Source organism: Podarcis gaigeae (genome assembly GCF_964106915.1).
Source record: "Podarcis gaigeae genome assembly, chromosome: 12".
Lineage (NCBI taxonomy): Eukaryota > Metazoa > Chordata > Lepidosauria > Squamata > Lacertidae > Podarcis > Podarcis gaigeae.
This window is the reverse complement of record NC_139688.1, coordinates 35,336,137-35,363,495: the sequence shown is the minus strand read 5'-3', so window position 1 is coordinate 35,363,495 and position 27,359 is coordinate 35,336,137. Positions and strand designations below refer to the sequence as shown.

At 41.2% G+C, this 27,359-nt stretch overlaps 1 protein-coding gene and 1 long non-coding RNA gene across 31 annotated transcripts in view; one reads left to right on the top strand and one right to left on the bottom strand.

Moving 5' to 3' along the window:
- Window positions 1-11,614, top strand: part of HYCC1 (hyccin PI4KA lipid kinase complex subunit 1) — a 55,736-nt gene extending 44,122 nt beyond the window's left edge. For 9 of the 30 annotated variants that reach the window (XM_083705340.1, XM_083705341.1, XM_083705322.1 and 6 more), the window contains 2 exons: window positions 155-314; window positions 7,299-11,614. In XM_083705340.1, the coding sequence (XP_083561466.1) occupies window positions 155-314; window positions 7,299-7,849 (711 nt within the window). In that variant the 3' untranslated portion in view covers window positions 7,850-11,614. Of the gene's footprint in view, window positions 1-154; window positions 315-1,715; window positions 3,638-3,778; window positions 6,431-7,298 lie in introns of all 30 variants that reach the window. The other 21 variants (XM_083705327.1, XM_083705323.1, XM_083705325.1 and 18 more) reach the window with 10 other exon arrangements.
- LOC310828237 overlaps window positions 7,917-27,359 on the bottom strand; it is a 28,551-nt gene continuing 9,108 nt past the window's right edge. The window contains exon 4 of the long non-coding RNA XR_014556762.1: window positions 7,917-14,094. This is a non-coding gene — a long non-coding RNA (uncharacterized lncRNA). The remainder of the gene's footprint in view (window positions 14,095-27,359) is intronic.

Genomic DNA, 27,359 nt, shown 5'->3' with positions numbered 1-27,359 from the left:
ATAACTGAACAGATGGAAGTCAAACTGTTTTTTGTTTAGACTTTCATCATATCTATATTGATGCTTTCCTTGGTACATATGAAATGTTGTTGCTTTAATTCAAAATCTGGTGTTAATGTTGAAAATTTATCACACTTTTTTGTTGATTTCTTAGGTTGCTAATGCAATAAAAGCTTCATTGCCTCAGGGTGCCATAAAATCTAATAAAGAAGGTACAAAATGTATTCAGGTTGAAATTACACCTACTGCATCTAGAATATCAAGAAATGCAGTGACCAGCATGTCTATTCGGGGCCATAGATGGAAAAGGCATGGTAAGAAATCCAGTTAATGAAACTACAATTTATTAACTAAATTCTAGAAGTCAAGGCTTCCAGAATGTCATTAAATTGGCTGATGAATTAATTGTGTTATTTAATTTCTTTTATACGAAGAGATATCATGACTTCCTCTATCAGTACTCTGGTGCATAAATAACTCCATGCTTATTCGGTTTACCATTCATTATTCCAAAATGTTAATATGTACACTGCAAAATTAGTTTGGGTGTGCACCTCAGCTGCCTCTATCCAGAATTTGATCGTAACTGGAATTTTCATCTCAAGTTGAAAGCTTATGTATATAATTTCGTTAAGCGGCAAAATAATAGATTGAATTCCCAAGAGTAAATTAAACTGTGTAAATTAAGATAACTAGAACTTCATTATTTTAAACAGTGAAGTTTATCAAATCAGTGATTTTTATTATAGTTATTTAGCTCTTAAGTGTCCATGTAGGTTTTGTGTTAAGAATATGTTGCAAAGCAGTAGCATCCCCATGTACAAGGCCTTCTACTTTCATTTGTTTATGGGATAGTCACTATGAAATTATTTAATCACAACTTTTGATCGTGAGAATGGATCTTGAATGTACCCTTCTCCCCAGTTGGGTGATCTGAGGCTTATTTCATCCTGCAGAAAACAACACATTCTATTGAGAGAGAGAAATTAGGCATACTTTGTATAAAACAAGACAACATCTATAATCTACAACATATTGAGGCGCAGTATCAAGTTTTACTGGGATTTATCACTCACATAATGGATTTATATACATTATAGATCAAATAGTAGCTTATCCTACCACTTCAACAACCTTTGGACTGGGAACCTTTTTCCAATTTTATCTACGGATATAAAGTCACTGGAGAACCTATTAATAGTCCCAGTAATGTTTTCTGACTATCTTGGAGATTGGTAGAGTATTTCACTTCAGTCCTATGGTTTAAAGCTCAATTTGTACAGGTTAGTGGTATCTGTTGTGATGAATCTGATCATACAGAGATGTTGCTGTCTTCTAAATGAACTGCAGCAGAATGCTTTTTTTAAAAAGCAAAGCAAAAACCCTACTACTAAGAAGTACATTTGATTACTGATTTGGCTAGCTGCTGCTTCTGTTTTGTCTCCTCCTTGTTAAGAAACTGTTAAGAAAGATTTGGAGTGTTGCCCAAATTTCACTTATTTATTTGTTTAAGGCATGTCTATGCTCTTTAAACCTTAGCATTCCTAAATTCAGTAACTTGTAGAATAATGGTCCAAGGACACATAGCACTGCTTCCTTCTAACTAATACAATTTTGTATCTTTTTATGAAACTAAATATATTGATAGTCCAGAAAAGTTAAATACCTTGCACTTTTTAGAAACCAAACCATTCTTTAATATTGCCTTCCTGCAGGAGTCATACTTGATGATACAGGTGCTGAAGTTCACGAGTCAATGGTTAGGACAAGTGTTTGCTGCAGCAGATAACAGTAAGGAAAGAGGCTTGATAGTATTAGTAAAGCAACTGACTCCAATAAAGATGAACAGTTACTTTGTTAAGAAAAACAATTATTTGCCAGGTATGCAAGTGTTGCTGCAGACTCCTATGAGTTAGTAAATTGCGAGCTTTCAATTCAGGAAGGTGATGTCATGATATTGTGTAAAATGGGGGGAAAGTTTTTTGTCTCCTGGAAGAGAACTTTTATAACTTAACTGTGTTTAAAAATAATCTAGAAGAAAAGATTGGGGGTTTCCAGGCATTGACCTTCTTACCACAAAGGAAAACAGTGTTTTGCTTCAAAGCTTTGATTCAGAGTAGAAAAGAGGCATTTCCCTGTTCCATTGCAGTCATCTCCAGTTAACTACCTCCTTTGCTACTTTGTGTCATTAACCAGTGTGCATGTAGGTGGCATCTACTTGGTCTCACTAAGCCTGCTACACCAACCTATTGCAACTGCCTAGAAGAACATAAACCCTACTGCTGCAACCTGACCACTTCACACAGGTGTGGGGCAAAATGATTTAGCAAAACATGTACTGTGGGCATAAAAACAGGAACTCCCAGATTATCAGAGGTCCAGATCAATGCCATAAACTATATGGAAAGCATGCCACTAAGTGGAAAAGATTTTCAGTGTTAGTAGAGGCATGGAATTTAGTTCCATGCGTTTCTATAGAAACACTTCAGATAGTTTTTAACTCAAAAGATGGTAAACTTAGTTGGTCATTCATCAGGTTGCAATTTTAGAATCTGATAGATTTGGTCTTGGATTCTTCTCTTTCTGTGTGTATATTTTACAACAATAGCATTATTATTCTCATTTCCTATTAAGTTAATTTGCATAAGAAAAGTACAGCTCTAGTGAGTTCTTAATTTCTTGAGCACTGAGCTTGGGAAGCTATGCTCCATTACTTAATAAAGGTAAAGATACCCCTCACCATTAGGTCCAGTCGCGGACGACTCTGAGTTTGCACGCTCATCTCGCTCTATAGGCCGAGGGAGCCAGCGTTTGTCCGCAGACAGCTTCTGGGTCATGTGGCCACCATGACTAAGCCATTTCTGGCAAACCAGAGCAGCACATGGAAACGCCATTTACCTTTCCGCCGGAGCGGTACCTATTTATTTACTTGCACTTGACGTGCTTTCCCATCGCGGGGATTCAAACTGCCGACCTTCTGATCGGCAAGCCCTAGGCTCTGTGGTTTAGACCACAGTGCCACCCGCGTCCATACTTAGTAGCTTGAGATAAATCAAATCGGATATAGGTGAGAGCAACATAGAACATGAATGCTTAGAAAAGGATGTCATTCTCATAAACGATGGTATAATGACACAAAGTGTATATGTGGATGCCAAAAAGGTGGTTAATTTTTAGCCAAGCCAATTTTATTACTGAATTGGCATGCTTTGGAGCTCTCAAGTTCTGTATAAGAATGAAGAACTGAGACTTGGAACAAAATATTGGGGGTATATTCCCCAGCCCTAAAAGAACAGCAAGCGGCTTGGAACAGGAGCCTAGTAGTCCTGTTCAGTCCTTGCAGGAGTGGGGCAAAGGAAAAGGACTCCTTTTTGTGGTTCTTTGCTTCTTTTTCCTCCTTCCCGCACCTTTCACTGCTCTGTTGAGAAGGGGCTTCCAGCCTGCAACCTGAGCATTCTAGAGATACATGGCAAGGATTTCTGATGAGCAGCAAAATGTATTGTTTTTCCTAAAACATCCCTATGTAGTACCATGGAGGCAGGGTTTTTAAAAATCTTTTGAGTTCATGTTTCCCTAAACTAATCCCACTTCATTGTGAGCTGTTAGGGGTTTGAGCAGGATGGTGTCCTCTAGTTCAGTGTTTCCCAACCTTGTGCCTCCAGATGTTTTTGGCCTACAACTCCCATCATCCCTAGCTAGCAAGACCAGTGTTCAGGGATGATGGGAGTTGTAGGCCAAAAACATCTGGAGGCACAAGGTTGGGAAACACTGCGTCTAGTTCCTTACCTTCCATGTTCTACACAATCTGCCAGACATCTGGTTCCTTTTATACCCCCTTTCTCCCCATGTAAGCTCAATTGTCCTCAACATTTTGGGGAGTTCTGAATCTCCAGTGGTGTGCATCTGGGTTACTCTTGGAGTTTTACAATTTTTCATTTATTTTAATATAGGATTCTCCTAGTATATAGAAACCATACAATTATTTTTGATTGCCCTGTTTTGCTTTGAAACTGATAGGCACTTGATTCTCTGCATTTGCTATAAAATGGAATGATTATAATTTTTATTTTTAATCAATTGACCTCAAAACTACTTGGCTCCCAGCTCTTCCAATATTTTCAATCCTCTGTCTTCCTAAAAACACTTGCTGACTTGTAATAGTATTCTCTAAGCCAGAAATCATCTGTACAACTCTAACATAAAAATACAGTGTCTTTCTTTTATATTTATTGTTCTAACTGCTTGATTTTAGAAAAGGAAAAATATATTCTGAGACTGTAAATACATTATGGGTGATTTGGAGAGTAGACTCATTGAAATAATGGACTTCACTGGGTCTACTCTGAGTATGACTTAGTACCATAGGGTGATAGCCAGCTATCTGAATCTCTGAGGTTAAGATTCCAGTTAAGCAGAGTCAAAATGCTGTAGAAGGACAAAATGTAATTCTGTGTTTCTTTTCTTTAGTGTGCCAGTTCAGCTTTTTAAATGTGTTATTAAAGTAAAAAAAACCCTATGAATTACTGAATACTGTGACTAATGTTGCAAAGATGTGTTAAGCCTGTTTTTCTATATGGTTTTCAGGGTGCTTAACTTGTAAAAATGCAGTTGATGATGCAGCTCTTTCCAGTGCTGCCCATCTCCCTTCCACTGATTGAACTTTCAAAACCTGATTGGACAGTGTCTATGTATTTCTGTAGTCTGTTCATTTTCCAGTTAGACTGAGCATTCCATTTTGTTACAAAGCTCATGACCTCCTTATGACCTTTAGATATTCAGGCCCTGTTTTGTTCCCAATTTGGTTGGATCTATTGCCCTCATTTTTTTTTCTTTTAATGAAGCTGATTCTATTAGTCACGTTGGCCCCTAATAGTCATTCAACACTTTTAAAAAACTCTTTAGCTTTTGTCTGTCCAACAACCAGCAGAACCTCTTAGTTATTTTAAGTTGCTCAGCAACACAAAGGGCCAGTAAGTTTTGCATGCTAATATAGTAAAGTTCAACATTTCAGTTGCACTACAAGTGTACTATGGTGCTGGTATTTGTTACTGCTTTCCCCTTAGAAGTGATGTAAATGGCAACAGAAAACTTCCAAAATGTGTGATAGAAGTTGTGCAGATCAAGTGTTAAATGTGCATAAGGAAGCCTTCATAGATTAAGGCAATCATGACAGCAGTGCATCTAACTGTTTCTTCCTCAGTTTAATACCATATTCTTCCTATAACAAATCAAGGTTGGCAGCGTGAAGATCCACAACACAAAGGACTTGTAATATTTGGCTGAAATATCACTTATTGGCAATTTCTAGCATTCATTTTTACTGATGTTTTATAGTTTTCTTTGTAACATTATTTATCGTTTCGTTAAGCTGCCATGAGTGTTTCATAATAAAGGTGTGATACAAATGTTAGAAATTATTTTACTAACACTGGGGAAGATTCACAGCCTTTTTATGATCTTTTATACAGTCTGAATGCTCATGTACCTACCCAAAGAAACAGGGCTCAAATAGGGATCAGTCCACAACGGGATGGGCCATATGTTGAAGCCCAGAGGGAGACAAAGGGGAGATGTCACATTTGCCTGGCTTCAGAAAGGTTCAAAATATTTTCTGTAAAAACATTTAGCATAGTGAATCTCCATATGTAGGATAAATGTCAATTTTATGTAATGTAAAATTAATACAGAAATAATGTTGATTACAATACAACTTTGTCAGTCAGATAATTTCCAATATATTACGGTGAAACCTACAAGGAAATTACTTTATTATGCTGTTTCTGGATTTATTATAGTTTACTTTTACATGATAACTTTAGTGTGAATGTATTTATTCACGTATTTACTATTGTAGCAGCAGCTGACAGGTAAGCATGGGCTATAATTGAAATGTCTAGAGTTTCATTTTTAAATGGTCTAGTAGCAGCAGAATCACTTTACTCTCAGAAATAATGTATGCCCTTCCTACTAATATTGCTAAATAATAGGACAGTAAGCAAAACATCTGACTTCATAACATTCAGCCTTCTAGTTTTGTCAGATTTGTCTTTTTCGTCTTTTTTTTCTTTTGTCTCCATGTTTTTGTTTCAGCCATTTTTTTTTTTGTTTTGTCTTATCCATTTTTTAATTCTAGAACAACCAGATAATGCTAATGACACTACTGAATCGGGCAACTTTGTCATACCCGAGATTAGTGTTACAAATGTGACTGGAGAGAGAACCGGGAATGGGGAAAAAAGCAGAGCACCAACAGAGAATGATGCTCAGCATATACAGGGTGTGCAGGAAGCACCTACAGATCCTAGAGTTGACAGCAAAGGCATGCCAGAGATCAGGAGGCAAAAATCTGTAAGAAAAATTATGGAGGATGGAATAAGCTCACCTGGCAGAATGCAGTTTTAGCAGAGCACTTTGTAGCTACACTCAGAAGGTATCGATTGAAAGGGTCACTGCTGCATGTTTGGAAGATTACAGTATACAATAAATATATTTGCATGTTACCTTGAATAAAACACAATTGCATGCTTTGCACATAGAACGGATCTTTGTGCTGAATACATTGTTAGCATGCTGGTAGTTCTTAAGTTTTAGCTTGGGAAACCACACTGAGAGACTTCAAATTGGCGAGCAATTGAGTTATTTTTAGATCAGTACTAATCTTTTAGCTATACAAAGTCACTTAAGGAAAAATTTCTTCGAAATGTACATAAACCATGTCAGTTCATCCTATTTTTTATTTTTATCATTTTAAATCTTTGCAGCCATGAGAGCTAATACTCCAGTGTGTAAGGTTTCTAGACTTCTCATTAAACAACTTTGTACTGCAGAATGTGACCTTTCAGTCCTTGAAATATAAGCACTGTTGGGTTTGCTAAAATTTGAGAACCTGCAGGTGATGCCGTATTGGCTTTTATGGTGCCCTGATTATCTAGCGCCATGATTAATTCGCTATGCAGATAGTATGTAGATGCCTTTGCACATATTTGGAATAAATACATTTCTACCTTTCTGTAATATATCTAACATATTTCTAATATTTTGCATGAATAATGAGTGCTTTTTAAAATTGCTACAAAATGAGATTATAAGCATGCTTCTAATAAATTTACTTTACTATTCTGATATAAATTCTACTGTACACTTTTTGTCAATTTGAGATAATTGGTAAGTTTTCTATCTTCTCCTTAATCTTTTGCTTTCTGCTAAGAAATGCCAAAATCTTAACAGTACTGGATGCAATCACTTGCAAAACATGGTTGAGTAAATTCATATGTTAATTGTCATCTTTTTCTACGCAGGTAATGAACTAGGCATTCCAGAAGAAGAACTGATAGAGGTGTCTGAAGTTGATGAGGGTTTTTACTCTAGGGCTCCTTCTACCACAAATCATTCTGCTTTCAGCAGCAACACCAGTAACAAGACTCAGCTAGGCAAGAGTCAGCGGAGGTCTGGAGGAAGCAAGGTTGGAGGAAAAGAAAAAGAAACTGTTGGTGAAGCCTACAAAGATCATCTGTCTCGTAAACAAAACCAGCGAGCAATGAGTGAGAATTTAGAGCTTCTGTCTTTAAAGAGACTGACCCTGACTAGCAGCCAATCTCTGCCTAAGCCAGGCAGTCATAGTTTGGCTAGAACTAGCACTACTCTTTTTAGCAAATCCTTTGAGCAGGTCAGTGGTGGTGTAGTCCCAAATAATCACCACAGTGGCACAGAAGCAAACAGATTTTCAGTCTGTAGTCTGCAAGAGGAGAATCTGATTTTTGGAGCCGACAGAATAGAACTTCCTATTTCAAGCAAACAGCCAAATCAGCAACGACCACCTACCATCAGCATAACTTTGTCAGCAGACTAAGGAGCACCTGACTAATTTGTCAGTATAAAAGAGATTCAGTTGCTAGTACAATAGCCCTGATACCCTTAAAAAAATATCTTTTGAGATATCTTTAAAGATTTTCTTAGTTGAAAATAATGTCTAAATTGCAAGTTTTAAGGATTGCAGTGTTTAAAAAGAAGAGGGTAGACAATTCTAAGTATTTTATAATAATGATGTCACAGTCTTTGAGATTCTTAATTTGAGGATTGACATTTGTAATGGTACTACAATAAGGTTTGTACTGAAAATCTAATACATGATGAACCTGTACCAGGGAAATTTTTAAAGTATGGGTTGTGCTGCTTGTGCAAGCTTCAGTTACATGTTTTTGGTGAACAATGGGTTGCAATCCAGAATATATGTGCCATTTTACTACAAGAGGATGATGCTTTTTTATATTCATCAAAGCAATTTTAGGAGTCCACCCAATGCAGTAGCTTGTAATGAAAAAAACATATTTGGAAATAAATCAGAATTCTGGATAGAGGTCATTGTGTTAAGTTTGAAACATTTAAATCTATGTTTTCTGGTTTCTGAAGTCACCTGCAATGAACATTTTTCAAAATATAGTGTGTATATCTGATCCGTAGAAGCAGAAATGAAGCTTTGTATCTTTTTAGGCACACTAGCCCTATTCTTGTATTTAAAACACATGCAAAGATCCAAGATTTGTGCTGAGCTGCCCCCTGGTGTGTTTGATTCAGCTGCTATTCACCTGTTGAATGCCACATGTGTATGCGGACTTAAATACATGGAGCTCAATTCTTGTATTGTCCTATCTGTACACCTTGATTGTGGTGGTACACAGATCAGTATATTGTGCATGTACATCTCTACGTAAGCTTGAATTCAGTGCACAAGCAAGCATGAAGCAGGAAGGTTTGACCCTAATTCTTCCCATTTCATGTGCATTTCAAACATCAACACAGGGCAGCTTTTTTACATGACAGGTGAATTCATAAAGCGACAAACTTACCTTCCCTATTCACAGCCTGTACATTGGTTTCCAGTTTCTACTGAGTTGTTAGGTTTGAACAAAATCATGCATCTTGAAGGTTTCAGAAGCTTTAATATTTCAATTAAACTAAAGTATGGAAGTAGATTAGCTGTTTATATCATCACTCATTTATTGCATTAAGCCCGTCTTATGAGTTGCATCTCATTAAAATGGTGAGCCTTATTTATATGGGTAGTGGGTTGTGTTGGAACAGATGTACCCATTAAATATTTTGGAAGGGCAAATTAATATTTGTTTTTGTTTACCTGAAAGTATAAAACAACAAACCTGATATTGGTACAATGATTTTTTAAAAATGATCTTGTTACAGACTTCAAGGCCATTTCCATGGGCTTCTGTGAAAGGTGTTTCTGTTCATGGGGGTATATTGTGAAGCCTCCCACTTCTTCACTCCCCAAAAAACTAGATTCAGATGAACTTTTTGGAGATTGTTGGTTGGATGTGAGAGTGGGGAGAAGGGAGGAATCAGTGGCACACTACAGTGTAAGCTGGAGTGCCTTGTGTTTGTTTATGGAATCTGGCCCCAAGGTGTAATCTCCAAGTGTAACAATAGCTGTATCTATGTGTCCTCCCATCCTCTCTAGTTAGTATTAAATTTCAGCTGAAGTACATTTCAACTCAGAACTGCATAACAGTATATAATTTGGTTCTCTTGTGCTTCATTAGCTTTATGCTTTAAGTCACAAGCAGCTGAAAACCTTGTGAACATAAGGGCTGGATATAAAGTAAGAATATTAGTTAGATCAAACTTAAGTTCCATTGATTTCAATGGGTATCGTCAGAAATTGTACCATCAATTCAAAGGGATTGTCTTCTCTTAATTTCTAGAAATCTAAATTCTCTAACCAAAATCAGCAGCTTTTATCTAACTGAACTAGACAGTTTCAAAAAAATATTTTCCCCCCCTCAACAGAATGAAATTTAAAAACTCGTGGGCCTATATTTTGTTTAATCACTGATTTACTTATTATAACAGTATTATACTTGACCTTTTACAAGCGCAGCATCTACAGTTATCACCATATTTTACTGGCTTTTAATATTTTATCTAGTATAGGCAGAAGACAATAACTTTTATACAGGAATATATAGCCATTGTAAATTAAAGTCAACTAAACTTCTTCCTATGACTATTTAAAATGCCATGATACAATATTATGTTTTAAAAAAATGTTTACAGTGATGTAGTTTTGGAACAGTAGTTGATACTTTTGTTTTAATGAAAATGTTTTGGGGTTTTTTGCACATTTAAGTAAACTTGTTCTAGAATAACACCCATAAACTGCCAGAAAGGTTAAAATAATATATATCTACATACTTCAGTTAGCAATCAGGCTTGTTGCTCAAAGTAACTTTGAAATAGGATATATGACAGTTTTCATATTTCCTCCATGCATACATCCTGATACAAGAAGAGATTTTCTGTAGATGTGCAGTTATATTTATATATGATCCAAAGTACATCTGGAGTGGACAGCTACAGAACTTTCAGGCATACATAAGTATGGACAAAATCAAAGACAGGCAGGCATTTTGATCAAAAACAATTACTCATAAATATTGTTAGCTTTCAAAGGCAACTTGCACTTTTATAAGCCATGAAAGGGTGATTTGTATAATCCTACCTATATGGAATACTGATTTGGAATATTTTAAATAATTCTCATAAAACTGACTCCCCCCCCCCCACTCTGGCCTTATGATACAAGTATTTAAATTGCACAATCTGTAAAGTATGATGGGGATATTCTCTTGAACTTTGTCCCAGCTTGCTCAAAATGCCTACTATGATCTTGGACCTGAAAAAATTATCACAAAGCCATGAGGTTTATAATGCCTGGGACCTTTAGACTTGTATAACAGAATTTTATTTAGTGAGTAGAAGTTTCCATTCTGAAATAACACTGTGTTGCTCACTTTCATGTTTCAAACCAGCTCTGGAATATAAAAGTTACTTTTGCTTTGTTAGATAATTACATTTTATCAGTACTGAAACATTCTTGTGGTTGGGGCAACTGAAAACTAGGCTTCAAAAAGGTTTGCTAAATAATGTTTTAGGGAGGTTGCTTCTGTGACTGGATGAATGTTATCTACTATTTAAATTACAAAATAGAAACATTTCATTACACACACACAAACTGTACTTGGTTCATTTATTGACTCATTGCTGAGTTTGAATTCTGATCAAAGTCAGTTGAACTAACACTTGTCCCATAGTGAGACAATTATAACATAGTTGGGTTGCCTTTGTTAGACTTTGCTGTGGTGGCAAATAGTTGTTTTCTTTAAAAGAAATTAACATTAATGAAGACCACAACTTGGGAAGAACAAGTACTGAAAAATTTTAGCAATCTTATTAAGGGAGCCAGCCTTTGATCAGATACATAACATTTATGAATGTATCTTTCAGTGATGGGCACATATTTTTCATGTTTTGGTTTTTAAATGGGCTAGATGACTTTCTCTGAATCTTTACTGCATCCTTTTGCATAGTTCCACTTTTAAAAACAATTGGCTCTATGTATATTTTTAATAACTTGCTTATTACAGGGAAGACTTAACACCAGTTGATACATTGTTCCTTAACAATATGAGAAAGATTAAATTAAGTGTGCCACTTTCTCTTTTGTACTGTAGTTTGTGAATATTTTCCGTTTTGGTAACAAAATGCTTGTTTTGTATAGTTTAATAAATAAATTGCCTATCTAGAATTCACATTCCTAAAATAAGGAGTCTGGTGTGTTTGTTTTTTAAATAAACCAACAGGGGTCTTGGTTTCTGAGATTATGTACACTGTGAATACTCACATGTGTATTGAAATTATGCTTCATGGTTGTGGTGTGGTTTTTGAAATTGTAGCCAAGAGAGATTCTGATATTCAGTATTTACCACTTTTTAAATGCAATTAAAGTATCACCACAAACACCATACCTTATTTAAACTATGCCTATTAATACTATTAAATATATATAACATCCTTTGTATTTCTGTTGTCAAAGCCTCCATATATAAAGCAAATACAACCTCCAGTATGTTACTACTGGATCAGAATTTTATAATAATTTGTGAACCCACTAGCAGTGGTGCAGGAGGAAATCAGTCTGAAAATAAGAGACATGAGACTAGAGTTTCTATTGAAATAAGACTACTTTATTTACAGAATACAGAATAGTAAGTTTGGTGTGGCACAGCGCAGGGATCTGATCATTGAGCCCATTTGCTGGTTGATGTGTTCTACTCAATGCAGTTGCCAGATCCACTAGGAATTGGGGGTTACAATTTTCAACAGAATTTTACCTCATCAGTTGTTACCACTGCTCTTGTATTAGAATTTTATCCTTTGTGGTCAACCCAATTGGGTGGTTCTAAGATGGCTTAACTGTGAGTAAACTTTTGAGCCTTGATTTTTCTGTTCCCTTTCCCCAAAGTTTTTATATTCCTGGTAAGAACTGTAATTTAGCATTTCCCTCCTGTGCAGCTGCATCCATTTTTCTTAAGTTCATGCAATTGCATAAAGTAAAACCAATGGGTAAAATAAATTCCAATCTTCGTGGTTTGAAGCACAAAAGAGACTAAATGTGGTAAAAATTATTCCTTCTTACCCCAGTACTTTCTTTGCAGTATTACTAGGCTAAAAAGATTGCTTGATTAGTGCACATGCTAATGGACAAATAAAATGTGATGATTACATGAACTTTTTGTTATGTAAACAGCTACTGCTGGGGCTGTGGAGAGTGTTTAATTCTCCCCCCCACCCAGTCAGGATCCCAACTAAAATCACCTCCCAACTATCTGCAGATTCTTGAGTTGAGTTGCTCCTAGTAAAGTCAGAAGCTCTTGACCCTTTGGGTATTGGATGATTTAGGTCATAGATGTTCAGCCTGTGAAACAGATGGCACAGTTCACTGACAGGGACAAGATGAACTGTAGGCCTGACCATGACATAAGGCTGCACCCTTCTGCATTGTTCTGAGGCCTGTTCCTTGGCTCAGTAAGCCAAAGGCAAAACCACATCAAGGCACCAAAGGATGCATATTCTAGAAATGATGTCAAATGGATAGCTACTTGTCAAACGGATGACCAATGTTTTATGTAAACTAGATTAGGAAGAGTTGCTTATTAAAAGGTGGCCTGTAATGGTGGTATTAAATTTATATATTCCAACCGATCACAAAGTATGTAAGGCCCCTTAATTTTAAGTGTGAGAGTTGCCCTAAAGCAGGCACATCCAACTATAGAGACTGCGATCTACTCCCAGTATAAAACTGGCAGTGATCTACCCACTGTCTTTTTTCTTTTTTAGAATGGAGGGCCCACAGTTGTGGAGCTTTGTGGGGGGAGGACTGACCAGAGTTGTTGAGCTTTTTTATGGGGGAAAGCCCAGAGTTGTTCTGACAAATTTTCTTTGTGTTCTTTCATTTCAATAGACAGTTTTGGGTAAATAGGGAAAAACAACAACTCAGGAGTATTCCTAGTTTCTTAAGGACGTAATTGAAAATGCTAATCTATGTGAAGGTGGGTGACTATTGTGTCAGGATTGCAGTTTTTTTGCAACTGTAAATGTTCTATGTGGATAGTTGTGTGTATGCAGGAAGTGAACATTTGTGCAAATGTCCAGTCTGACAGGATTTGCTGATGTAGTCTGGGTTTCATTCAGTACAGAGGGTTGGATTCAGACTTGTTGCACTTAAGTTCCCAATGAAATCAAAGGGACAAGTTAACCATCACTCAGGTTCCACTAAAATCTATGGGACACAAGTTCAGTTACTTTTAAGTCCGAACCCAAATCAGAGCAACTAAGCTAGTCTAGAAGCTATTGAAAAATGTATTGGCTGAACATATCCCAGTTGGTCTCTCCAGGGAAATCAGGTGGGAGAAAGAAACCAAGAGCATGCATGCAGTGGGCGGAAAGCCATCCAGCTTCATGTTCATATACCCTTTCACCAAATGGGTTTCATAAATGGGAACAAAACTTGTGTAATGCCATCTCATAAGAAAGGGCAGGTGCACATGGAAGCCCATTCACATGGATACCTATTTCTAGAATATTTACCTTGCATGAGAAGTTGCACTAGATGGAGATGAGGGGCATGGGCCAGGCAAACTGCTATACTTACCTGAAAATAGTGTATGAGCCGTCTCTCCAGTGGATTTAAACATCAAATGGGAGTCCATTTTGCTGCATCTCACGTAACAGCACTGATTTCTTAAAGAATGAGATGGGTGATGAACAGTCTAAATTCTCTTTCTTTATAGATGAGTAATGTGTCTGATGTTCTGTTTCATTTTGTAGAAAGCACTCCCCCCCAATTTTCCTTTCAGAAAGCATCCCAAAACAACAGTGGAATGCTGAGTAATCAGATGTGATTAGAACTCACCCTATATTTCAAAATGTGTTCCTGTAACATCACAAGGCACTACTATAACTGATAGAGTATTGGTACTCCACAGCTCAAATTCCCAGCCTGAACTATGCACTTCTTGAGCACATGCGTTTTGCTTTGTGGTAATCCTACTTTTGCGTCAAAGCCAGGATTAGAATGAACAAACAGGTGAGGAAGAAAGCAAAGCAAAGGGAAATTAAAATTAGAACAAGATCTTCTAATGTGCAAAACATAAGCCATCTGGGGATTTTAACTTGGTTTTAGATTCTTAGCTATTGGGGAGCTGCCCAGGATACTAGTGATTGCTAAGGATTGTAGAACACTGTAAATCTCTACACCAAATTGCACTAGAGAGGATTATTTAAAATTGCTCTAACAATTTAGATAAAGTTGTCATTAGTGTCTAATTAAACTAATTCTTAGATGTTGTGCAGAATGGACTCCTTTCCATTAGTGCATAAGTAGTTCAGTATTCATGAAACCTGAGTGTGTACAAGCTAGACTACTTTACAAAGGGGAAATGAATATTCATTGCACTGCTCACTTCGGCCTCACTCTGCCTATAGCTGGCATGTAGCTATCAGAAAGCTGCCATAAGGGAATGTAGGCCTCAAGCTCATAAGGGTCCTCACCCCTGATGTAATCCTCCCACGTTCTAGTCAAATTTCACAACATTCCTACTGCTTATAGCCACTCCAAAACCCGAGATGGGAATTTTCCTGTTCCCCCAGTTCAAGCCTCTTCCAGAAGTTAAAATAGTGGTTGCTGCTATTACTGCCCCTTCCATGTTGCTGTTTGTTCTTTTTGTGCTTAATTGCTTATTTTTGTGCTTAATTAGAGCCTATATGATGCCAATTTATTCCTGTATGTATAGGCACAAATACATGAGCCAAAATGCACTGCCCAGTTTCACTGCTGACAATAGGGCCTATAGCAGGCCTGACTACCCTATGGCTGCCCAAATATTGTTGGCCTCCAGCTCCCATAAGCCCCAGGCAGCAAGGCCAATGGTCCCAGATGACTTCATCTGGAGGGACTTGATTAGTCACCCCAGCCTACAGAGTTCCTTACAGCTGGAGCAGAAAGTGTCAGGTTAGTATGACAAAAACAAGGAGCTACACAGAGCATGTGAGTTTTTTCTGCGCTGTTTATAAGCTTTCCATCCACCTGCATTCTCCTATCCCTTCTCCTGGATCCACATCATAACAGCAAGAGACTTCCTTAGTCCAAAGTGGAAAAATTGTTTTTTCCTACAATACTTTCTGAGTGATGCATTCCAATGAGGGGTAGGACTTCCAAGACCCCCAGCACTTATGTCCACTTCTAAAGAAAGTGTCCATTAGATTAGCTTTTAAAATATGTATTCAAAAAGAATACAGAAACCCATCATATATTTTGAAAAACTAAAATTAACATTTGAAATAATCATATTTGAAATCACTGGATTGAAAGATTCCAAACAGGTGCTTTCCCTGATTAAAATAGATTTTGTTGTAACCATCATACAAGGATAGCCTTGCCATTTTGTTTAAACGCTGCAGCACAATGTTTTGATGCCGTATGGAAACATCAAAATGCACAGTAGCTGCCAGCTCTTAAGCTGAATAGGTGGAAACTTTTCATGTTGGCTTGAGAAGTTTCCCAGTGGATTAATCTATGTAGCATCAAATCACCTCACAGTACCAACTCATTGTACTATAGGGGGTCACATGAGACAGAAAATACTTTCTTTTTGACTGCGTGAAACTCATTGCCAATATTGTCACAAAACTCAGTATGCCATTTATATATGCATGTTTCAGACACTATTCATTTTGTCCAAAACCATTTTTCTTTTGCAGCACATGATGGACTTGAGTCAAACAATGCTGTGTGCAATAAATCCCCCACCCCCATCTTGTATGCTTGGTCTATAATGTGTCTTAAGAACACTGGTTATGACTAATTTCTATGGCACATGAGCTGGTAAATAAATGAAACTTGTGTACTTTTTAACACTAATATCCCTTTTAACAAGCAAGGATATTTGCTGCACTATAATTACTGGAATCTGGTTATCATAATAATGATATATTAACAGCTAGAGAATCTTTAATTTCTTAAATTACAAAATATGCGGAACAGACAGCACTGGGCTGAAATCTAATCCATTTGTATAAACAGAAACCACTGCTTTTTTGTGTGGTGCGAAAACTTGTTACAATGGCTAATTATGGTTTGCAATTACTTTTTGAGCACTCTGTAATTTTGGTCTTAGATAAGGGTATAAAGGGAATTTTCTGCATATTCATATGCTGATGGTAGCTGCATTTCTTATAATATAACCTCAGCTATCTGGAACTTCCTTATCTAAATTTTCCCTGTGGGGAAGTGGGGAGGATACTCAAATGAGCCTCTCACATCCCCTTCCTTCCCCTACTGCTGCTCAACAGCCCTGCTGGCAGTCAGATCTTACTATCTAGTACAGTAGTTTCTGCCACCACCTCTTTTTTAAAAAAGTCACCTACAGCCCTAGAAACAAGAGAGAAACAATGACTTTTAGAACAGTGTTTTTCAACCACTGTTCCGCGGCACACTAGTGTGCCGCGAGATGTTGCCTGGTGTGCCGTGGGAAAAACTGAAAAATTTGAAAGATTAAAAAAAAAAGTCACATTTTCACCCACTAGGCGGGCGCCAGACTGTGTCCACCCTATTTTCCATCCGTCCTGGGTGGGGATCAGATCGGATGGGATCGGATGAGAGCGGACAGCCGGTTCACTCTCATCTGATTCCCCATAGAGAGCAGCGGGGCTCTGACATCTCCCTCTCCGCACACAGTGCGGAGAGGGAGCTGTCATCCGACGGCTCAGCAGGGATCAGAGGATCGATCACCGCTGAGCAGAGAACGGTCCGCAACATTTTTGTTTGCCATTAAAGAAAAAAATATTAAACATTTTCTAATGGTGGTGTGCCACGTGATTTTTTTCATGAAACAAGTGTGCCTTTGCCCAAAAAAGGTTGAAAAACACTGTTTTAGAAGACATCTGAAGGCAGCCCTGTTTAGAGAAGTTTTTAATGTTTGATGTTTTATTTTATTTTTTAATATCCTGTTGGAAGCCATCCAGAATGACTTGGGAGGCCCGGCCAGATGGACAGGGTATAAGTAATTATTATTAGTAGTAGTAGTAATAGTTAAAGCCAAGAATCGCGGACCAGCACACACCACGACTCCAACCAATCCTTTGAAATTTGCACAGAGCATAAAGCCAGCTCTCCAGCCCTGTTTCTTCCTGAGAATAAGTCAAATTTCTGGTTTTACCACTCTGGCCTTTGACTTCCAATGGCTTTGGAACCAAAGAGATCTACACGTGAGGATTCCCAAAGCCTGAGGGGCAATCACACACTGACTCCACTAGCTCAACTGTGGAACTTTACTTGAAATAACAGGTGGGGGAAAGCAGGCAACAGGTCAAACAGAATACAAAATAAATTGAGCACTGTGACTCCACAGTTAAACTATTCTTGGTAGGGCCAGCCCACCCATGAAATGGGTAGAAGCAGCTGTTTTGGGTGGAGGAATCCTCCTGGGTGGTACCCCTGATGCTGCACAACTCTGGTAAGCAAGACTTTGTTGGGGGAGCAGCAGGGGAGGCAGTACCTTCCCATTTCTCCTCAGGCAGCAAAACGGGATGGGCTGCCCCTGAATTCTGACCTGTCCACTTTTGTATACTATATCTAGTCTGAATAGGCCATGAGGATAATCAACTTCCTGGTAGTTTGGAAGACATGGCCTAGATCCCTTGTAATGAGATGGAACAAAGCTGCAAGGGAACCTTGGCTTTTAAATGCTCTCTCTGCTGACAATGGCAGGTGTGCCCTCTGGCTCTTTCTCACCAATCAGAGCCAGAGCCAGTCAGTGCATTAGCTTGGCTTAGAGAACTGGTGAGCCCAGGAAACCAGAGTCTGTGTCACTTCCCGCTACAAGGAGATAATACTTATGGCTGAAATCCTACATGTTATGGATTTAAAATGTTTTCTTGGAGGGGGGAACCAAAGTTCTTTTACCCACTTTATCTAAAGCCCAGGTTTGCTCTCACTTACGGGACAAAGGAGTGCTGTAGCTGGGGGAGTTTGCAATTTCCCCACTCCCTGTCTCACGCTTCTGGTTTACACCAGCCCACCAACTGCTATTTGCCCTTCAAGGCAAAATATACAGGTACACATAAGTCTTCCTCCACAGAGCTAAAAGTGACGGGGATATTTCAACCATGAAAATGCTGTGTGCAGAAGGATTGGCTGTGTCCTGCTATGCATTCTGAAATAGTCTGAAGGCTTGAGAAAGTACAAATGTTATAGAGATGTCTTATTTGACACTTGAAACTTCTGCAGAGGATGTCCGCTTGCACACTGCCAAGAGGAAATGCATCTTCCCCAAAAAGAGAGGGGACAAATTTGCATACACGGAAATTTAGAAATTACTATTGTTTAAATAGAAATACATAATACATCTCACCATGTTAGAGAAGACTGATTAGGTCTGCTAAATTTCCCTGTTCTCCTTTCATTTACAAATTATATATAGCGGCTCTCTCACAGTAGATCTTCAAGCAGATCTTGGACAGTATCTGTTGAGGATGCCCTAGCTCTGAATTTCCTTAAGTTGAACAGGGGATTGGACTAGGATAGCCTACTGTCCATACATAAAATGAATGAGGATTCAGAACAAAAGGTGCTCTTTAAAGTGCCGAGTTTGAGACTACAATGAATCCATAGGGAAAACTGCTGTAGTCACTCCGTGACTTCTGAAGCGTATGTACCGTGCTAACATGGGCTGGGAAGTTATCATCTCAGTGTGGGTAGAGGGGTGGTGAGAAAGCAGTCCTGACATGCTTGCCTGTAATCAGGACTATCATTCCTAGTGTCAGACTTATAGTAGGAGTAATCTGTCTTTCTGCCAGACGGTGCGTTTCTAATTAGTCAAGAAGATTTTTGCATTTTGCTTCTGAATTACATTCTTGAACACATGCTTGCTTTTTAGATTTCCAATATAATAATGCCAGCTTTGTGTCTTTTTAAAAACATATTAGGCTTGCATCCTACCCCCAGGAATCGGGGTAGATGACTCACTTATACTTCAAATAAAACACTACAGAAGAGTGCTTCTCCATAAATTAGGGGTTCTCATTAGGAATACAGTATCATTGTTGCTCATTATTTAATGATCTATATGGTGGTCTATGGAACTAGTTTGTTCAATGCTGAATTATCTAGAGTAGCCTTTTGTATGTTGTCCTGCTCAACCCTGTTAAATGAATCTTGTACTGTAAAGCAGCAACTGACTTCAGAGGAAAATTTGTTGTAGAAATAGAATGTATTCTGTCTTCAAACGCCTTTGATTTTCCTACTACTTCAAACCACATTAACTTCACATTTTCCCCACCAGCACCATTGCTAGTATAACATACTTGGTGTTTTCATTGCATTTTTGCCACTGAGTTTATGCTACTAAACAATGGGTAGCCAACTTGGCACCCTCCAGATGTTGGACTCCATCTCTCACCATCCCTGATCTTTGGACATGCTGTGTGGGGCTGATGAAAGTTAAGAGTCCAACAGCATCTGGACGGCCCAACATTGGCTATCCTTATACAGTGGTACCTTGGGTTAAGTACCGTATTTTCCCCTCTATAACACGCAGATTTTTTCTCCTAAAAAGGAAGGGGAAATGTCTGTGCGTGTTATAGAGCGAATGTGTGGTCCCTGGAGCCGAAAAATCAGCCAAAAATCAAATCGCGGTGCTTCACGGAGAAGGGAAAACTGAAAAGAGGAAGCGGCTGCTTTCCTGCATTCTGCCTCAGGGTCTTACTGCCCACCCTTCTCTGTTTAGTTGCTGTGTTTGCTGAAACGGAACAAAGAGCAGGGAAAGCCCCTCCCCTCCAGGCAAGCTCCGGTGCTGCTGGGGGAGAGGGAGAGAGAGGGGGGAAGGGAGAGAGAGGGGGGGAGGGGGAGGGAGAGAGAGAGGGGGGAGGGAGGGAGGGAGGGAGGGAGGGAGGGAGAGAGAGAGAGAGATGGCTGGCTTGGGTGGGGGAAAACTTTTGCCTTTCTTTCCTCCAACCAGTTAAATCCCTCTCCTGCATTCTTAGCCAGCTGCTTCTCTGCACACCCCTCTCATGTCCCTTCTTTGTTTTTCCTTCGCTCCCCACTTAAAATGTGGTTACAAAGCATAGATCCACATGGATCCTCAGGATATTTGCATTGGGTCACCCCAAATTCACCATCAGATCACATAGCAAGTCCATGGCTACAGCCTGCCCCCCCAAAATCACGCACTCACTGTTGCCTGGGGCTGCAATGGTGCAAAAACGTGGTTAAAAAGCATGGATCCACATGGATCCTCAGGATCTTTGCATTGGGTCACCCCAAATTCACCATCAGATCACATAGCATGTCCATGGCTACAGCCTGCCCCCCCCCAAATCACGCACCCACTGTTGCCTGGGGCTGCAATGGTGCAAAAATGTGGTTACAAAGCATGGATCCACAGGGATTCTCAGGATCTTTGCATTGGGTCACCCCAAATTCACCATCACATCACATAGCATGTCCATGGCTACAGCCTGCACCAAAAAAATCACGCACCTACTGTTGCCTGGGGCTGCAATGGTGCAAAAATGTGGTTAAAAAGCATGGATCCACATGGATCCTCAGGATCTTTGCATTGGGTCACCCCAAATTCACCATCAGATCACATAGCATGTCCATGGCTACAGCCTGCACCAAAAAAATCACGCACCCACTGTTGCCTGGGGCTGCAATGGTGCAAAAATGTGGTTACAAAGCATGGATCCACAGGGATCCTCAGGATCTTTGCATTGGGTCACCCCAAATTCACCATCAGATCACATAGCATGTCCATGGCTACAGCCTGCACCAAAAAAATCACGCACCCACTGTTGCCTGGGGCTGCAATGGTGCAAAAACGTGGTTAGAAAGCATGGGTCCACAGGAATTCTCCGGATTTTGGCATTGGGTCACCCCAAATTCACCATCAGATCACATGTCTGTGGCCACAGCATGAAGCCCAAAAATGATACATCCACTGTTTCATTCAGAATGTTTTTCCCTTGTTTTCCTCCTCTAAAAACGATGTGCGTGTTATGGTCAGGTGCGTGTTATAGAGCGAAAAATACGGTACTTAATTCGTTCCGGAGGTCCGTACATAACCTGAAACTGTTCTTAACCTGAAGTACCACTTTAGCTAATGGAGCCTCCCGCTGCTGCCGCACCGCCAGAGCACGATTTCTGTTCTCATCCTGAAGCAAAGTTCTTAACCTGAAGCACTATTTATGGGTTAGCGGAGTCTGTAACCTGAAGCGTATGTAACCTGAAGCAAATGTAACCTGTGGTACTACTGTAGTAAGAATGTAACAAATTCTCATACAAGCCTTCCAAGTGGACATTAGATTTAGATCTTGTTCACCAGGATTTTGACAGCAAGGCAGATTATGTATTATTATTCTTTAGAAGGCCTATATCCCCACCAAACTTTGTATTGTGACTATTTTCCAATACATTAGTGATACAAAGTGGTTCTGGAAGTCAGCAGTATCAAGCAATCTCCTGTTGTCCAACTTGCCAACCTCTTCGATGATATTCATCAATATGGCATGCCAAGTGCTGTTGTAACGCCGTGATGGCGTCACTCAACTGCTGGATGGTATGGGCCATGGTCTGGTTGTCCTGAGCCAAGGTCGCCAGCGCAGCCACCGCGTCGGCCATGGCTTCTAAATTACCCAAATGCACCCCCAGGAAGGGGGAGTGCGGGTTGTGGTGGGAGCAAACTGTGCTAGGCTCGGGGGTTAACCCAAGCCACACAGTCCAGGTTCGGTACCGAATCCAAGGATTCCATGAGGAGTCAGTCTAACAGGGCCAAGGCAGGAAACCAGGCTAGGTCAGGCACAAGGTCTCAGGCAGGTTCCAGCAAACAGCAATGTTGCTCCCACAACCTGGGGCGGGGTCCGGCAGCCTTTTATCTCTAACGGGGTAACAGCCGGTCCTGATCCCCCGGTGACTCATCTCCGTCTTGCCCAAAGCCGAGCACTCAGGTCTCTCCTTCTCTCAGACCTGAGTCTCTGCAGCTCGGGAGATGTCGGTGGGTTACTAGACCCAGAGGCTGCCTCAGCCTCTCCTGACCCAACTGGTAATGGAGCAGCTGTACGTGATTGCACAGCAGAGGGCAACGAGGTAATTCTTACATCTGGAGCACTCGGCCCTGCTGGTGCTTGTTGCAGGGGAATCTGTGCAGACTGGGGCTCTTCAGAATCAGGCCCCCGACTCGGTTCAGATGCCGCCTGAGGCAGAGGTTCCGGTGCAGACTGAGACTCCTCCAGCTCTGAGTCTGAGCACGAGTCACAGGCCACCACACCTTTCTTGATTTCAAAGGTGGACAGATGGGGATGTTTTGAAGTGGCTTTCCTAAATGTCAGATAAAGCAACAGGTTGCTCCAGACTGTTAGTTGCACAGAGTTTAAATTAAAAACAATAGGACTTGTCATGACTAACCATCCCCAGTGATTGGAACTGAAGTATGGTCCAACACAATGTCTTTTCAAGGAAAAAATGTTAATAGCTTGTGCTGTCGGTGCTGTTCTATATAGGATGGTTGGGGTGTGTGTGCAACAAGCATTGAAATGTTCCTGACATGCCCTTCCCATAGCCCATAGGGCAAGTAGAGTAAATGTTATGAAGAACATAGTTCTGAAAGGTAACTCACCAAACTGTTTGGTTGGACTGCAGACAAGCTATTGCTTTAGAATTCTGTGATGCATTCAGCTGGTCCTCCAGCAGCAAGGCTTAAGTAAAGCTTCAGTTTGTTCACAATACTGTTCTAGAATTGGCAGAGGCGCCCTTCATCCTCTGCCCTGGAAACTCTTAATGCTTATCCCAGAATTGAGGACAGTTCTGTTTAGTGAATGGTAAAAGAAAAGCAGTTCGTTGTTGCACAAAGGCATTTTCTTCTTACATTGTTTTCCTTCACTTGTTCCTTTCCAGGATCCATCCCCAAAATGTCCTAAGTTACTGTTTTCTTTCTGGAGCCACTTAATATGTGTTCTTCTTTCAGTAATATATGAATTATACATTGTGAAGGAATCCTCCATTTCATAGAATCATAGAGTTGTAGAGTTGGAATTGTGTTGAACCAAAGATGAACTGTTCCGGAAGCTCTGCTACACCATCGTGGTAGTCAAGATAACCCCACAATTAATTGGCAGTTGTTGTAACAATGACCTCATATATGTTTATATTCACTCGCTTTAAGCTAATTGGACTGTTTTGATGTTATCCTTATCTGTGGGACTGGAGTGCTGGGCTCTGAGCCCAGAAAGGGGAACTATCTTTATTTGCCACCTATGCCCTCATGAAGTGATATGAAGTCCTGGGCAAAGTGACTTTTGTGTATAAAGAATGTATGAATGTTTGCTTAGCTGGGGACAAGCCATCTATTTGCTGCAGTGCCTGTCCCGTGCCTGTAAAGCCTGGGATACCTGGTTGGCTGATTTGCTGTAAGTCTACACCTTTCTTTTAATACAAAACTAGAATTTATCACTCCTTTGATATCCCTACATCCACTCACACAGGTTCTCCTTTGGCCCATGAGGTTGCTGTCTAATTCCAACCTTTGTCAACTTTCTGCTCAACGTTAATGTGTCTGATGAAATTTGTATCTGATACCAAATGTTGTAGTTCCATTCATTTTTGAAATCATGGAATAAATATCACTCCGTGGCCAGGATGTGGAGTTCCAAGCTTACAGTGGGCATTTTTCCAATCTCCTCTCACACTACAGGCACTTGCACCCCTGTGAAGCTGCTCCTGGAATATTACACAAATGGCTGCTATTGGAAATACTGGTTAATAGTCATTCTTCCCCCTCTACTCACTGTCCTGTCCAAGAAAATAAGTGCTTTCAACTCACACAGAACTTTTCGGCTCCTGGACCAACGCAAGCTAATACATGAAATTACTAGTAAAAAGCTACAATCAAGAGGTCACTGTAATAAATGGGAAGTTGCTTCACTGGCTTGAAGCCTGATGAAAAAGCATTTATATATGCGGAAGCACAGAAGATACAACAGTCATTTTGCCAAATTTCTGTATGCTTAAGACTTTGAGTAATATGATTGCAATTGTTTTGCTAATTTTGTTTGCTAAGTATGCACACTCAAAAGCTTTGATGTTTATTTTTTTATAGTCCATCCTTCACCCTATGGGCTCAGGGCAGATTATGTCTATAATAAAATTACAGAAAATGCTGTAAAATTCACAATGAAAAGACAATCAGAAATGGAAAACTATTATTTATGCCAGCTGGGGAAAAGCTGTATTTTTGTGTCTAAATTCTAAGGAGGACAAGTTGGATTTTCCATACAGTAATGACTGCTGAAATATACTCAGAGTCGCAAAGTGATTTCATGCTCTTTATTCAGCTCATAGTGGTGAGGAGGAATGAATGAATGTCCCCTCAAAGAATCTGCTTTATATACATTATTTACACAATGGGCTGCACATGATTGGCTAATTCTGGAATTCTACTGTAAGCCAATCAGGTTGTGGATTCACTTATATCTGGAGCATGATTGGGTGGTTCCTGCCAACCAATCATATTGCTGCATTGTTCTAGGACCAATCAGACTGCTGCATTCTGAATCCTATTGTTCTAGGACCAATCAGACTGCTGCAATTTGGATCCTATTGTTCTAGGACCAATCAGACTGCTGCAGTTTGGATCCTATTTAACTCAGTACATAACACCCCTCCCCTCTAAGTTCCAGTCCTGCCCGGGAGGTCGCATTCATAGTCCTCAAGGTACGCCGGCGGCCTACGTGTGCGTTGCGGCCTGGGGCATTCCCTGGTCCGGGGTTCAGGTTCTGGCTCGTGTTCCAAGGATGCTGGCTGTGATGGGCCTGTTTGGTCTTGCGCAACCGACTCGCTCAGTCGTGGTTCTGGCTCCGGTGTCCTTTCGGCCTCGCAGGTCCTCTCTGTTTTTACTGATTCTGCCTCTCCTGCTGCCCCCTCCTGCTCTATGGGCCTCACTGCCCCGCTGTTCCCTTGGGACTCCTCTGACCTTTCCTCCTCCTGGTTTTCTCCCGGGAATCGTTGCCGTATCTGGTCGCAGTGGCGGCGCCAGCATTGCCCCCCATCCGTTAGCACCTCGTACGACACGGGGCCAGTGACCCTGGTGACTGTGGCAGGTACCCATGCTGGGCCTGCCCCAAAATTCTTTCCATACACTGGGTCCTGGGCCTTGAAGGTCCGGGGGTTCCTGCCTTCCCCCACCACTACCTCATCCTGAGCTCTATCGGGGTGAAGGCGGTCCAATCTGATTGCAAGGCGCCGACCCATTAGTAGTTCAGTGGGGCTCCGGCCAGTTGTTGAGCTGGGGGTGCTGTGCTGTGCTAGGAGGAATGTGGCAAGGCGGTACTCCCAATCCCCTTGCGTCATGCGGCGAAGGGTGTCCTTGGTGGTCCGCACCATGCGTTCTGCTTGGCCATTGGTGGCAGGGTGGAATGGCGCCAAACGGATGTGGCGGATGGCGTTCTGCGCTGTGAAGGTTTGGAATTCTCCTGACGTAAATGCAGTCCCATTGTCTGAGACGAGAGTGTCAGGGAGCCCGTGGGTTGCAAAGAGCCTGCGTAGTACCTGGATGGCTGCGGATGTAGAAGTGGACGGTACCAGTGCAACTTCCAGCCATTTGGTGTAGGAGTCCACCACTATGAAGAATGTTTTCCCCTGAAAGGGGCCAGCGAAGTCCACATGCAGGCGTGACCATGGTGCTCGGGCGGACTCCCAGGACTGGACTGGGGCCCTTGGGGGATCTGGGCGGGATTCTTGGCAGGCCTGGCAGTGTTTGACCCAGGCCTCTATCTCTCCGTCGATCCCTGGCCACCACACATAACTCCTGGCAAGGGCCTTCATTCTTACTACCCCTGGGTGTGTCTCATGTAGGGCTGTGAGGACCCTTTTGCGGAGGGGCTGGGGAACAACGACCCTGTTTCCCCATAACAGGCACCCCTTGTGGGCCGACAGTTCATGTTTGCGGGTTGTGTAGCCAGCGAATTCTGGCCCAGGACTGCTGCTGGGCCATCCCCTCCACACCCAGTCCAGGATCCGGGAGATGACCCTATCTTTCTTGGAATGGTGTGCAACTTCTTGTGCCTGAATGGGGCGGTCAGGAAGCAGCTCCAGGCTCATAACCTCTTGTGCAGGTGCTGGGTCGGGGCCTGTTTCTGGTAGTGGTAGCCTGCTGAGGGCGTCCGCATGGCCCATCGCCTTCCCCGGGCGGTGAATCAGTGCATACTGGTAGCTGGCAAGGAAAATTGACCACCTGAGGACACGAGGAGACAGCACTTGGGGGGTCTGCTTTTCGGGAGCAAACAAGCCAAGCAATGGCTTGTGGTCAGTCACCACGGTGAAGGGCCGCCCATACAAGAAATCATGGAATTTTTTTACTCCCTTCACGATTGCGAGCCCCTCCTTGTCTATTTGCGAGTAGTTCCGCTCAGTTGCGTTGAGTGTCTGGGAAAAGTATGCTACCGGTACCTCTCTCCCATCCGGGAGTTGGTGTCCCAGGACAGCGCCAATGCCATAGGGCGAGGCGTCGCATGCTAGCACCACCGGCAGCCTCTCGTCGAAGTGTGCCAAGACCGAGTTTGAGACAAGCAGGTCCTTGACTGCCTGGAATGCAGCCTCCTGGCGCTGGCCCCACACCCAAGGGGCCCGCTTGTCCAGGAGTCTGTGTAGGGGCTCCGCTACCGCCGCCTTGTGGGGAAGGAAGGAATGGTAAAAGTTCAATAGTCCCAAGAAGGCCTGAAGTTCAGTCTTGCTCCTGGGTGCTGTGGCATCACAAATGTCCCGTACCTTGTCCCCAGTTGGGTGGACCCCTTCTGCGTCCACCATAAATCCCAGAAAGTCCACCTGAGGCACTCCTAGTAGACATTTTTCCCGCTTCACCTTGAGACCCGCCATCTGGAAACGGTGCAGAACGGTGCGGAGGCGGTCCTCAAACTCCTCTGGTGTGGGCCCGGCAATCAACACATCATCGAAGAAG